Source organism: Centroberyx gerrardi, chromosome 12 (genome assembly GCF_048128805.1).
Source record: "Centroberyx gerrardi isolate f3 chromosome 12, fCenGer3.hap1.cur.20231027, whole genome shotgun sequence".
Classification (NCBI taxonomy): Eukaryota; Metazoa; Chordata; class Actinopteri; order Beryciformes; family Berycidae; genus Centroberyx; species Centroberyx gerrardi.
Genome location: NC_136008.1, coordinates 10,120,474 through 10,135,571, shown reverse-complemented (window position 1 = coordinate 10,135,571; position 15,098 = coordinate 10,120,474). Strand labels below are relative to the sequence as shown.

The 15,098-nt window shown below is 45.7% G+C and overlaps 1 protein-coding gene across 2 annotated transcripts in view; it reads right to left on the bottom strand.

Moving 5' to 3' along the window:
• LOC139933374 (forkhead box protein O6-like) overlaps positions 1-12,673 on the bottom strand; it is a 27,341-nt gene extending 14,668 nt beyond the window's left edge. For both annotated transcript variants that reach the window (XM_071927437.2, XM_078287269.1), the window contains exon 1: positions 12,001-12,673. In XM_071927437.2, coding sequence (XP_071783538.2) covers positions 12,001-12,495 — 495 coding nt within the window. In that variant the 5' untranslated portion in view covers positions 12,496-12,673. The remainder of the gene's footprint in view (positions 1-12,000) is intronic.
• Positions 12,674-15,098: the final 2,425 nt, after the last annotated feature.

The following is a 15,098-nucleotide window of genomic DNA, read 5'->3' as shown; positions in this document are numbered from 1 at the left end:
GAAATGAGACTGGCATTTGAACATCTGCACTTGAAACACGTGACTGGCCAGGTGCAATAGACACCAGCCTGATAGGTACAAGGCAAGAGGGCCACTGAAGCCTATTTTCCTTTCGGAGATGTTCGAAAATGCCACACAGGGCCCATTGGACTTTAAATTGGGACTTAAATTTTGAATCACACCATGAGAAGGAGATTCGGCAATTCCAGTGTAATTGCCCATCTTTATGGTCATACAGGATATAATTCTCCCACCCCCCTCAATCCCTGTCGCTGTTCTACATCCCCATCCATCTTCTCCTCCCGCAGCTTCCACTCTCTTGTTAAAGGCAGGTAGCGTCGCAGCCTGTGCTCACTCTGCCCTCTACCTTACCCTTTATCACTAGCCTGGTGCACACACACACACACACATACACACATACACACACCAACGTCTTGACAATCATGCACATTTATCTCTTTATCTCTCTCTGTCACACACACACACACACACACACACACAACCTCCCTTGCATGGATAGGCCTTCACACACGACCTCTTCCTAATCACCATTCCAGACAGACGTACACACACAGGCCCAGAAACACACAAACACACACATACACACACACACACACACACACACAGAGCCTTGACCCTAGCGGCATCCCCACAGCTCTCTACTTGCAGCTCCTCACCACTCATCTAGATCTCTCCCCGGCCAGTCTTTGGGCATGGATCACTTGTAAGGATTTGAGAAAAGACTTAGCTAAGCTGATTGCTAAGGGGGGGGAAACAAATTACCGTTGCACAACTGCGTAAAACCTTCTTGGGTCATGGTCTGCCTTATGTAATAGATTGTGTGTTTGTGTGTGTTTCTGTGAGTGTGTGTGTGTGTGTGTGTGTGTGTTCCCGAAATACCACTCCCCCCGCAGCCCCTACCCCACCCCATTTACCCATTTTGCACTAATTGAGGGATCTTTTTTCGGAAGCTGTTATTGCGCGCATTTAATTATTTATTTTGACGGGAAGCAATCTGGTGGCTAGTGAAGAGACTGTGGATGTGTGTGTGTGTGTGTGTGTGTGTGTGAGAGAGAGAGAGTGTGTGTGTGTGTGTGTGTGTGTGACAGAAAGAGAGACGGAAGGAGAGGCAGAGCAAGACTAGGTCAGTGTAGCTTTTGGGTAAATGTGTGTGAGAGGGCAGAACTACTGTCGGCTACTGTACTGTGTGTCTGTGGGGCTTTGCGTATATGAACAGTATATAAGAAATTTACTGTGTGTGTGTGTGTGTGTGTGCGTGTGTGTGTGTGTTGTTTGTGTGTGTGTTGCATCTCAGAGTGTATGGCTCTTTGAGTGCAGTGGGAGTGCACTAATGGACGCACACTTGAGCTGAAGTGCGCAGAGTGTAGCTGAAGTGCAGCCAAGTCTGGCTTCCAGTCCTGCTTGGAAGCCTTAATCTACTCTGTACTATTCTAGCTCTCTTACTCTCTCTCTCCATTCGCCTCACTCTACCTCTACTTGCCTTTCTATCACTCTATCAATTTAATATTTTCTCACTCTATCATTGACTCTGCCCCCCCCCCCCCATTGTCTCTCTATTAAATCTATTTTTCCTAGATCTTCTGAGAATGAAGACGCAGATCAGTACTGTTGCCAGCTGTGGACTTTCCTTTTTTCTTAGTCCCCCTGCTGTGCGATGGAGAGAATGAAATAAGGGAGGATGACACGCGACCACCAGTAGTCTTGACCTTTATCAAGCTCTCAGTGCCTGCGGCAGGGTGAATGAGACATTAACAAAATGACTGAGCATTATTAACCCCTACACACACACACACACACACACACACACACACACACACACACACATGCACACTGTCTGGGTCTGTTGCCTTTCTCCTTCGCCGACACAATTATGACAGTTACAGAAAAGTTAAAGCCAAGTGATCAAACAGGGATTTACACTTATGCATTTGGTCTCACGTCACATTAGATGAAAGAAAAGAGTGGGAAGACCGGCCTGCCGGCGTAGATTGTTTAACTTTGATTGATCCATTGTCATGTTGCAGCTTCCCAGCCCTTCTGCAGATGCCAAGTCCTGTTGAGAATCGATGCTTCATCCAAAACCAACCACTGAAGTTCTCTAGATGATGCATCAGCCTCTGAGAAAAAGCTGGACCTGTGAGGGCCAGATGTTAACCCTGACAACTGCAGTCCCTGCCAAGCTGCACTTCCAATGACAGATTCTCTCTCATCTCTCTCTCACTCTCTTTTTGCCTGCGTGCACGTGTGTGTGCCTGGTGCATGTGCATGTGTGGCCATCAGTCTACTCCAGTCAATCAATGAGCAGAGACAATTCCCCGAGTGACATTTACGGAGAAGAAAGGGAGCCATTTATCACTTTAGTTTTGGGATAATAAAAGAATGACTGAATGAGCCAGTGAGAGAAAGACAGAGAGAGAGAAAGAGAGAAAAAAAAGATGAAAAGGGGATTTCAAAAGCACATGAAAGGAGCAGGAGAAATGAGCGAGGGAAGAGGGAAATGAGTGATAAAAAGGCTACTTTGTGGGGAGGACTGAGAGTGTGAAATAGAACAAGTGAGGAGCGAAGAGAAGGCAGTGAGTGAGTGACAGTGAAAAAGAGAGAGAGAGAGAGCACGAGAAAGAAGGATAAAAAAAAAAAAGCCCGGGGTACAGAAAGAAAAAAGACAGAGAGACAGAAGAGAGGGGATAGAAAAAGGGCTCTCGGCGCAGAGAGAAAACGAGGGAGAGAGAGAGAGAGAGAGGGGAGGGGGGAAGAGACAGGAATAAGAAAAAAACAAAAAAAACAGCCAGGCTCCAAGAGAAAAGGGGAGAGACAGTGGGAGACAGAGAGGCAGACGTGCTGGGTTCATTCAGGGCTATGTGCCGACTCGGAGTTCAGACCTCACACGGTCAGCATACTAAACACTGGGCCCTGTGTGCTGACCCAGATTCATGCCACTGACATACAAATCCAATTGGGGAGGGAAGGATTTCACCCCCCCCCCCCCCCCCCCCACCCGACACACACACACCATACCTCCATACCTCCCTCCCCCCCTCCAACCCCAAAGGCCCAGCTGGTCTCACAGTCACCTCATAACCCTACAACCTCGCCCCAACCCTGTAACCTCCCCACACATATGCTGGCTCCCACACAGATTTGCTCACACATGGCTTGTCTTACACATACAAATGTACACACCCAGGGCGGAGGCAAGGCGCTATACCCCGCGCACGCAGCGTTTCGAGTGATTTCATCCAAGGTCAGCTTCCTCTCTTCAGCTCAGGTGGGTTGACATTACGACTCGGCGGGGGGGGTGCCGTGCCGATTCCTGACCAGCCGCTACCCGAGGTGACCTCCACGGCTCCATCCATCAGCCACGGGCGCTCGGTTCAGGCGGAGCATATCCACCAGCCATTAGCATAACAAGCATCTTTCTCGAACATAACTCTCACTCCTCCCTCTCCCTTTTCTGTCCACCTGCTCCGATCAGTCAACGTTAACTATATTTCCCCCCCGCGTGAGGTGGCTCCCTCCATCACCTTCCGGGACCGTCGGGCTGAGGGGAGCTCAGGTAAACTGATAGACGGCCCTTACACGCCCTCCTTTTCCCCTCCCTCAATCCTTTCGCTCCTGACAGGGGCTTGATGGACAGGCGGAGAGGAGCGAGAGACCCGGCACGTGGCTGCCAGAAATGGTCCGGAGATGGAGCATCGTGAAATACACCGTTTAGCCTGGCATACATCATCTCTTTCTCAGGGACACACAAAGCAATATGTGCACACACACACACACACACACACACACACACATAAACACACATTTACACACATGCACATGCACACAGCCATCAATCCCCTGCATACAGGAAGAGATATCCGACGAAGAGAAAAATTGAATTAGGAAATATGGGCACCATGATTTGTGGGAAGGGAGTTTTTGTGGCCGGGAGAGAAATACGGCTTTGAGCGCACTTCATCTTAGCATGAGCAAAGAGGAAGAAGCGTCTGTGTTGTTTATCTAAAACCCCCGTCTTGTAACAATGGCTTGGTTTGAAATATTCATATACATGTATGACAAGATCAGGCCCATTATGTTGCTCTCTCGGTGGGGCTTCAATGAATGGACTGAATGGAAACCCATCAGTCAGTGTAAATTATGAAGACAATATACATTACATAAGCCTATAGATGGGCATAAAGAGGAGTATTATTGTAGTGCTGATATCAATCATGGCAACACACATTCTATAGTGTCATCTCTATGATAATATGCTATAGCCTATTCCAAGGATAAACCTGCCATTATCATATATCACAAAGCATGTAGCCAAAGGAAAATGCATTAGCCTATGTATAGTGTAGATCATAAGAAATTATATGACCCTTATGTTTTAGATGGATCGTTAAGTATACAAATGGTACTGATATAGCATGCAGTCATAATGAAATTTAAATCATATGTGTTCATACAATCTACCATATCATATCATAGTATATTGTATATCACGTCTTTGTGTTGGCCTATACAAAAGAACAACAACACATTCCATAGCAACGCCTAAACAGTGTATGGCCTGCATCGAATCAGAAATATATGAGGCGTATCTTTAAGTACAAATAAAAATAGCATGCTCATAGTATGCCACGGCTGTTAAGGTATACGCTAATATGGAGTAGGCTAGCCTGGGGCCGTCTTGTTGTGGTAGGGGTGAGTACTGGAGACGGAGCAGAACAGAGTAGAGCAGAGGAGGCCCTGTAGTGGCAGAGAAAGAGAGAGAGTCGACCCAGCGTGACTACCGCCTGCCTGAGTGGAGCAGCCTGCCTGCAATTAAGGTGGAATCAGGGAGAAATCTGCGCTGCCTTGATAATGAGCCTCGTCTGAATTATTAACGAGAGCTGTTCCCCCGGGACCCGGGCTCCCACTGAGCCCATCAACCCCCCCAACACACACACACACACACACACACACTCATACAGGGAGAAGGGAGAGAAATACACATACCATACTCAGAAACACTCATGTACACACACGCACACACACACACATATAACCACAATCACATTTTATACACACAGACACAGACAAGCAACAAGCATGGCGCTACACACGCAGACAGAAAATTCTAGCACCACAAAGGCTCACTCACACACACATTTTATTCACACACTGAAGTGAATGTACCAAACCATTTACAACATTTGTAATATGCACAACATTTCTCTAGGACAAAATAACTTCATCCTCCGCTATCAGAATAGACAGGCTTTTCTCTGTATTAGAATAAGCTACTTCAGCATGGCACTTGACTGAATTTGCCAATGCCAAATATCTCACTTGCAGAACCCTCTTGATAGTTGAATCATGTCCATTCAAACTATTCTACTGATCAAGTATGTACAACAATGGCCAATTGCTTAACCACAATACATTATGAAAACATAAAAAGGTATACTGAGAAATTGCATTCTGAGATATATCATATCATCATATCATTAGTCATTTTGTACAGCTGTTCTGATAACAATGTGAAATCCCGTACATTGAGAGACACATTCTGGGAATAATATTACTGTTAACATGAACTCCGTACCTCTGTTGTGATTTCATACCCTAAAAATAAAGCCTAACGGTGAGAGAATATAAGTACTGAATACAAAGACCTTTTAGTTGGACAAAAATACTTAAGTCACAGGGAAAAACCACATCCTGTTTTTATTGGTGTCCATAGAACATCACTGGAGGGTAACTAGCTGGAACTCAGCGACTCCAACTCCCGTTTTATATTGGAATGTGGTTATTGTGAATGTATGCCTATATGTATAGACTCCCAGAAAAGAAGACCTCTCTCTGTTCCCTCTCCTTTCCCCTCCCCCATTTCGTAACCCTTTTTCCTGGAAATAAAAAGAGATGTGTTCAGATGATCCAGCACTGGTGTAACACTGAAAGCCGTCCCACCTCCCATCACATCCCCATGACACCAAACTTATAAAGCCTCAGAGAAACACACCAAGTTCTGTCCCTGCAGCTGTAAAGGGTTTTGCCAAAAATCCGCGGACACTTACCAAACGGAGCCACACCTCCCAAATGAGCCAATCCCCAAAAGTCAGACAGGTTTCCAAACAAATCAGACAGCATAACAGCACCACAGACAGTCACTTCCGCCCTCAGTAGGCCCCCTCCTCTTCCAAAAATGGCTCACCCCACCCAAGAACAGAGTGTTCCTCCATGGGTGGTTTGGGGAGGCACAAGTGTGTGTGTGTGTTTGAGCCAGAGGGAATAGTGGAAACCATCACCCTAAATAGTGCAATGGGAAAAGAATAAGAATTTCACTATATGCTTCTACATTTTAGGACAAACTGAGCTGAGAAGAGCATTTAATATTCTGAAAAATGTCACCAAACGGCTGTAAAAGGCAGAGCCATGGGTAATAGGCTTGGTAAGAAATGCTTCAACAGCTGAAGTACAGTTAAGCTGAGAAGAACATCCAAATTAGTTCAACCCTGTCGAATTGGGAACTTGACGTTCTCATCCCCTCGTATTCTGCTCCAAAAGACCCAGCAGCCGAGAGGAGTCGAGCCGGGGAAAATCCAGCATTGTTATCCTATTATCTCTGAGATAATGTGAGATATGAGATTTCTTTTAGATAAGGGGAGGCATGCTGCTTAAGGCAGTCTAGATCACTGGCAGGAGACTGCTAAAGCTCAAAATCCTGACGCCATAGCTCCCTTGAGAAAGACTCCTCACCTCAATTGGCCCTCGCGCCAAAAACCACTGAGACAGAAAGAATGTGTAGAATGTCTAATGTATAGGCAGAGAGAGACAGAAAGAGAAAGAGGGAGAGATAAAAGAGAAGATAACGCCGTTGTCTGTGAGATGGAGTGATAAGAGAGAGCGAAGTAATATCAAAGGCAAAATTATATTGTTTTTCATATTACTGTCTCCTGATCGCTGTCTCCCATATTTGAATGCGTGCCCATGCTTTGGTAATTTGCATGTACATTAATCATTTTCAGTGAGAAATGAACTGCCACGGCTGCCTGAAGGCTGCTGGGGAAAGGCGGTGAGAACAGGCTTCTTGGCATCAGATACCCGGCTCAACCTGAATATACTGCCTGAACCCAACCTGGCTCTGGCTGCAGGAGCCAAGGGGAGATGTAAGGTGCTCATAATCCTACACCATAAATCTGTCCGGCGTGCATCATATGCTCTCATTTTGGGAGTGTGTGTATTTGTGTGCATGTGTGTCTGTCTCACTCTCAAATTACTCTGCTCCCCTGAGCCAAGAGAGAGGATAAAATATGAATCAGCTGAAGTCTAGGATAGTTTCCAGTCTCTCCAGACTCCCCACCCATCATCAAGCGACACAGGCACGCACACATACACACACACACACATACACACACGCACGTAAACACACACACACACAACCGCACAACAGACACATGCACGCATTCCTACACACTCTGAAAGTTTCAAGTCTCTCCACTCCATGCTAAGCTTCTGTCAAACACACTCTCTACTGCACATTTGACATTCATATCCTTCATATTTGCCAAGTGTCTCTCTACTGCAGCTGCTGGAGCCCGTGCACAGTGACAGGATTACGAGAGTCTGTCTGTCTCTTTACCTATAAATCAATTAGATAAAGTGATATGATCCAACCCTGTTCTAAATTCTACTGCCTGTGGAGACAGGGGGTTATGTTCTTTTACAGAAGATAAGACTATAAACCTACTGAAACATCTTTCTTTCTCCCCTCTTCATTCTCTCACTTACACTTTGTCTCTCCTTCTCACTGTCTCATTCGCCCACTTTTGCTTTGCCCTGAAGTCACTCTCCCTTCTCTTCCGTCTCTGTCTTGGCTTCCTTTCTATTTTTCTGAGCTCCATCTTTCTGATTTGGTTGATTTCTGTCAGGAGGGGAGCCTCCTGACCCTTTGACCTGCTGGCCCTGCACAGACTGCTACCTAAGGACACGTTATAAATAACAGCCTAGTCACTTTGGATTAGAGCATCTGAGTGACTGCCTGGCACCCACGCCGACCTGCCGCGCAATCCCCTGGCATCTGACTGCCCCAAGCCCCGGCAGAGGCCCTGCACAACAAACACACACAGGCAGAAATACACACACACATACACAGAAACAGTGCTGTACATGCAGGCAGGCAGAAACGCACAAATTCCAACCAGACTGCACTGTACTTGCAATCGTATGCACAGACACTGAAATCTAACAATATCCTAGACACACACAAACTTGAAAACATGCATCACACACACACACACACACACACATACATACAGATAAATATACAAAACACACAAAAGGCATCACAACCACCCCCACTGATGAATCTCTAAATTATTTATGTATGCAACCCATAACTACCCATGCTGACAGTCACATAATATAGCAACCCCTGGCCCATAACAAAGGCATTATCCAACCTCCTTGAAGTAAATGAAGTTCTGAGCGCCTACAGGGCAATCCCCACACCAAGGCCCCTTTAAACCCCACCATTAGAAGCATTAGGGAGTCAAGAGCTAGACTGCGCACCATTCTCTGCAGTGACATGCTGTCAGACCAATCAGTGGGCCCAAACACACACGCCTATAGAAGTAGACAGCCCCTCCCCCTGCACTAGCCCCCACAAAGACACACACACACACCACTACCCACCCTGATGCTTTGTTGCAATTGACATGTGCTTCTCCCACGCACGCAGGCCTGCACTATCTCTCTCAAACACACTAATATGCATGCACATGCACCCTTGGATGCTTGCACTCAAATATAATTGCCTATACATCATACAAACACACACGCACACAGGGTTTTGTAATTAATTACTAACTTAGATTCCTGCACATTTCATATTTATATCGGCTAGTTTGTAGAAGATTGGAAAATAAAAGCCAGCAAAGTTACCACTAATCTGCACTATATAACTAGAGTAACTACCCCCGGTGGAAAGAGTCAAAGGGTTCACAAGCACATGATTCCATGTAGCTTCCCTCCAGTAAGGAGGTGATTAAGAAGCCATGACCTCAGAATACTGCAGCCTTCCTAGAAGTCAGAAGCCATCAGGTATTTATAGGAGCTTATTGGTTCTGTCTAGGGGTACTGGCTGTCTAGCACCCATCGTCAAGCCAGAATCGCATCCTTGCCAGTAGGAGTGCTGGCGGCTTAATATACTATACACTATCTGCTTTTAGAGATTACTATCCTAGAACCATCGCATACAGGCCAGTTTTGATAAACCGTCTCTAGCTGGTCCTTTGCTTTTAGTTGTCCACCCCCCCACTCCCCCCCACCTACGCAAACTGCCAAGCCATACCATTTCATTTCATTTCATTTCATCAGCAGCTTACCAACAATTTTGCGTCTTTTATCTTTTTTTTTTTTCCTTCCCTTCCACAACAGAAAAAAAGCAGACTGTTTTACATCAAATGCATTGCTGGTGCATGATATTAATGATTGAGATGAAAATGTAGCGGGTGATGCAAGCAATCTTTTCCAACTCACAAATAATAGCGCTGTTATCAAATATAATGGCCTGATATGATTGTACAATTACATGTATGAGAGTGCATCTGTTTTGTACACAAGTGGGGAGGGAAATAATATGATTTTTGGTGGAGTGACTTTGAATGTGTGGCTTAATAGTTCATGATGACTGGTCGAACACTACTGACCTTGTCCAACTTGCCTTACAAGCTGACAGTGCCTCAGGCTCCCCGTACATACAATCCTGCTATTAATCTCTCCTAAAACAGATAATTTTCAAAGGCTTATTGTTGCACCCCTTTTATTTAATGGCTATCTTAATGAAATCATTTGCAAGTAAATTCCTTGTAATGAAGTGCAAAAACGGTCATGCCACAGTGTGCGGAAAGAAAGATTTATGGCCCCTCTATCATACTCTTGATGAAAATATTTGTGTATATGAATAAACCTTCTACAGGGCTTCATTAACTATTCAAATTCTTGCTAATTTAAATGGAACTATTATTTAACCAGGCAAGTTCACTATAAGGCGAGTTGAACACATTCTTACTTATTGCACCAGCCTAGGTGAGTAGTTGCATCAGGAGGAAGAGTTATACACGATGTACCTATGCTGTTGAGTGAACTTATTTCCATTTTCTGTATAGGTGGTTCCTGATTGTGAGCTGAACATGTGACTTCTAAGTGTATGTTTACATTACAGTTCTGTCTCTGACTGAAATCAGGTCAGCCCTGTTACTGACATTAGCTGCCTGCTTTAAACGACTTACCTAATCCCCCGTCATTACCTGGAAAGGGCCCCCGTGTCTCGCCTGTGGCCTGAAATAGCTCCGGACCTCAGACTTCCACTGTCAAACCCCCTAATTTGCAGTTTCGTAAATAGCAGACTGGGACATTGGTGCTGAAGATAAAGTGTGGCTGAACAGTTAGCTGTAGGTGTTGGTGCAACTACAGGGATAGCAAAACTAAGTCTACCTGCAGACACACCTTAGCAGAGTTCAGTTTAATGGGGCGGGCTTAAGGCATCAGTCAGGTGCTTGTGATTAAGGCTGGGGCCAACAAGGGGTTCCCAACTCTAACCCGTGACAGGGTTTGCCTTACGCAACTGCAACACAACAGGTTTTGGCAAAAACCAGATTCCACAGACGTAAATACGAACGTATTTTGTGGGACAGACTGCAAGCTCTCACATCACACAGTAAGGACACACGCCATTACTGTGGTCTTTGATTATGAAGAACATGTTATTGGATGACGTGAACGACACGCCTAGATAGGCCTGCTGCCATTTGAGTGGATGAGTGGTAATCATGTGACATTGCCGACTCAAGTTCACATTAGAGATGCTTCAATATTTCTTCCTGTAAATATTTAATGGGATAAAATGAGCAATAAGCATTTGAGTGCTGGCAAATGTGAAAAGTCGGCTCCCTTTTTGGAATCCACCCTGTTTAGTGGTCTTGCTTTGGTAAAAACCAGAGATCCTGCAACCCCAGATGTGATGTAATATGTTATCCAGGAATTGTCAGTGAAAAAACCTAGAGCACAATTTCAGAGACTGACCAGGCATCCACAAAGGCCTATCACAGCCTCTACCTCTCTGGCTTCTGAGACAGTGCCAGAGAAGTGACAGGCTTTTCAGGTGTAAATTCTGTCTGGCATTCAAGGTCTCATCTTGGAGAGGGGCAAGATCAAGACAAGCACTGCTGCCTTGCTGATTTCCCTGCCCCTTTTCGCTGTCCTGAGATGGTCATAATGAATTGGAACAAGACGAGGAGAGGAGAGGAGAGGAGAGGAGAGGAGAGGCTGATAACATGGGCAGACGTCCAGGAGGTTACTCCAGGCTCACAGCCAGACAGGCAGTGGTGGTGGAGTGTGGTCAGTTGAGAACCCCCTTCTGAATATTTACATTGTGGACAGCTGACCTGTGACCAGCTACAAGTATCCCTCTGGTGATTCTTGCATTTGTTTGGAAGAGATAAGTAGAAGACAATATGTAATGCCTATTTGCATGAAAATACACGGAACACCTTTTTCTATTTATCTGCCACATGTATTCAGAGCAGACATGGAGAGAAACCATTACAACCATTGTGTCGCCATGTGTTCTCCTGGTCTTGGCATTTCATGCACTACTACAGCGGCTGTTGCCCATCATAAGCTATAGCTCTACTCTGCAGCTGGGATGAGCAAAGCCTTGTCACACACACAGCGAGTGCCACTACTCCAGTCTATTACATTCTGCCACCAATGATCTATTAGAATGACTGACGGCAGTAATGAACTAAGACAAGATAACGCATGGCACCATTCATTCGTAACCAACACGGAATCCCACGGTGACATGCGTATGGCATGAGGGGTGAAAGAAGCCTAATGGCTTAGTGAATGGAAATGATCCTCAATATTATCACTAGACACTTTGTGTGATTAATTTGTCAAATTCCCTTCATACTGGCTCGTGTGTTTTTCACAACTCGTATTCCTTACCTTCCATCCAGCTGAGCTATTACTGTCGCCCTTATCCTTGAAATAGGGCACATAACGGACCATCCAGTCGTATATCTGTGACAGCGTGAGTCTCTTTTCGGGGGTGCTCTCAATGGCGCGGGTGATGAGATCCGCGTAGGACTGGTTGCCCCACGCGTTCCGCCGTGAGGATTTGGCTTTGCGCAACTGTCCGGTCACATCGAGCGCCGCGCCAGCCAGGCATGGGTGCGTCGCGCCTGTGGGTGCCGGGGCGCCGGCTGGATGCTTCAGTTCTCCCGGCGTTCCACCCACCAGCCCCGCTCTGCAAGCCGGGATGTCCTCCGGTTCCACCTTGATTTTGGCCAGTGGAAGACCCCCACTGACCTCATGTCCACCGGGGAAATCCTCCGGGCAAGGCATTGGCCAGGTACATGAGCGAGGCCGGCTTTGCGGCTCGAAATCCGAATCAATATCAACCTGATGAGCCTCTAATTCGTCGTCCTCCATCATCAACATTTACCCTTCAGTTGATATGGAATAAATCGATTGAAGAGAGAGGGGGAAAATACCTCCACGATTCCCGTACTGTGTTCAATACCACTTCACGCTGAAATCCGCCTCGTAACGGGGATATTAAGCATACAGTCTGATTCAATAAGTAACAATTCAACGGAGAAGCTGCTTGTGGAGATGGATCATGTTGAATGCAAGCAAAATCACAGCTTCGCGTGTAAAGATAAGAGAAGTAATAAAAGTAATAATAATATTTCGTCCATTTTACCTGGAGTAAAATGTCCGATGATGATTCAAATGCTGATTATTTGATAGTCTACATCACCTCAAGACAGTCAACCCCAAATGCATGTCAGAGTCAGTCATAGGGGCTTTTCAATCCGGTTGCAGCAACAGATGATATTTCAGATAAGGAGCATATTTGCAAGCAGTCGTCGATAAATTCCTCCAGAAGACAGCAGGAAGAATGGGAAAGGGAAAAATCACCAGGGCTGTGTAGACAGCATCCACAGAGGCGATAATGCGTGATTACCGTGAATTATTAAATCTTCCAGTCTACACGGATTAAGCTGGCAGTGGCACATTCAAGTCCATTCAGGCTGAACAGCACCCAACTGTCTGCAATTATAATGAAGAGGCGTGCGCATGTGACGAATCGATAAAATCCCAGTCCGAAAAATAAGAAAAAAAAAATAGTCCAGCAATCAAATCTCTTATCCACTTTTCACGTTGATAAAATTGGCTTTTATCACACCTCCTCCTGCTCCCCTATCCCCCCTGCCTTTTCTCACTCTCAGATCCCACACATGTTCTCATTTGCTTACAACTCGTTCCGTCGATGTGAACCGAGGATGACGCGCCGGCGCTGTAGTGGAGATGCTGCCAATTGGAGTGCGCTCACGAAATCAATACTCTCCCAACATGATTACAGCGAAATCCCGAACTCTCTCTCTCTCTCTCTCTCTCTCTCTCTCCCTCTCTCTCTCTCTCTCTCTCTCTCTGTCTCTCTCTCTCTATCTCTCTCTCTCCCGCTCCATCATCTCCATTATGAAAGGGGGGACAAAATCCAGATTCTTAATCAAAACTCTGCATAATGATCTTTCTGGCGGAGCATCACACGCCGCTGCTTTGTGTGCCAGTCTCCACATCTAATCATGATAATACAATCTGAAAACTATATAGAGAAAATTCCCGCAGAATTTCGACGAGCGTTGTCTAAGAAATATGCTGAGTGATATATCTCTGTGCGTTATAAATTGTCCAGTGCAACATGTTACTTCCGAGTGCCCTCCATTGACACCTCACGGTGCGCAAGAGGTTCACCTCTGGTGATAATATGTACAACTCAGTGAGTGTAATTTTCTATACCGATTAGACAGATTTAGTTCAGATTAAGAGAGATTAGGTAACCCCAGATTTTAATCCGGGAAGAGTGAGGTGAAATGGGGCTTTTCAGATGCCTAGGATGAAAAATCATTTCTGATCCACTCCAATCAAAGTGAGGAAAAAATAACACACTTGCACATTATCTTCTCAAATCGCATTTGCCAAGCCTCAACGCCAAACGGCCAGAAGCTGCTGGAGACACAGCCCTTGTCTGACCCATGTGCGTAATTCCGCAGACTGCTACACTGACCGAGGGGATTCCACCCACTCTGCCGCCCCCCCTCCTCCCGCGCCTAAACTGACAGCTAGGCGGGCGCACAGGTCCAGGTGCTCTAATGCCATTGGCTGTAATCTCCTGTATAAATCTGCTCGATTTTCTCTAGAAAGTTGGGTTTGCAGCCTGATACTGTACCTAACCTTTTAACCTTTATTCATCCAGGGAAGATTTGCTGAGCTCGCATGCTGTTTTTCAGCAGCACTCTGCTTCACATTTATACAGTTACTCATATAGAGTCACACCTGGTACCCCGACGGTGGTTGCTGAGGGGTACTAGGGTGATTTGACCAGTGCCCTCCAAGTCACAAATCTGCTTCACACACACACACACACACACACACACACACACATATACCAGCCACCAAGTCTGATCCGATGTTTGTAATCTGGCCATTCAATACACTGGCCAACCTAGTTACAATTATGTAAGAACATGTAACAACCACAACATCATTTTAACAGCCCATGAGTAATCAGTATGACCTCTTATGTGGGCATGTTGGTATGACTGCATTGCAGTCAAAGTACACAACAGCTGAATATTAAATTGTCCCTCAAAATGGGGGCCTATATTATCCCAGAGTCTGGAATTCCAAACGTAGTAACTTATCATAAGTGAGGATTTTGGTCACAGATGGTATTCTGGAGCAATACACTTCAGTTATGGCTCAGGCCGTGTACTAACTTAAAAAATAACACGCCCTCATATCTTTTGAGTGACACATGCACTGTTCATAACCAGACATATACTCACCAAAACAACCTCCTATGCAGTATGGTGGCTGAGATTGTCTGGAGGACCCCACCCTTTGTTCACAGAATACACCGACTGAGCCACTTAAAAGTTGCACAACATGGCCACTGAGTGCACTCAGACGTGAGTGATGTTGAGAGCCATGTTGAGAAATTTGTGTCAAAAATAGCACATGCATTTAAATGCGGG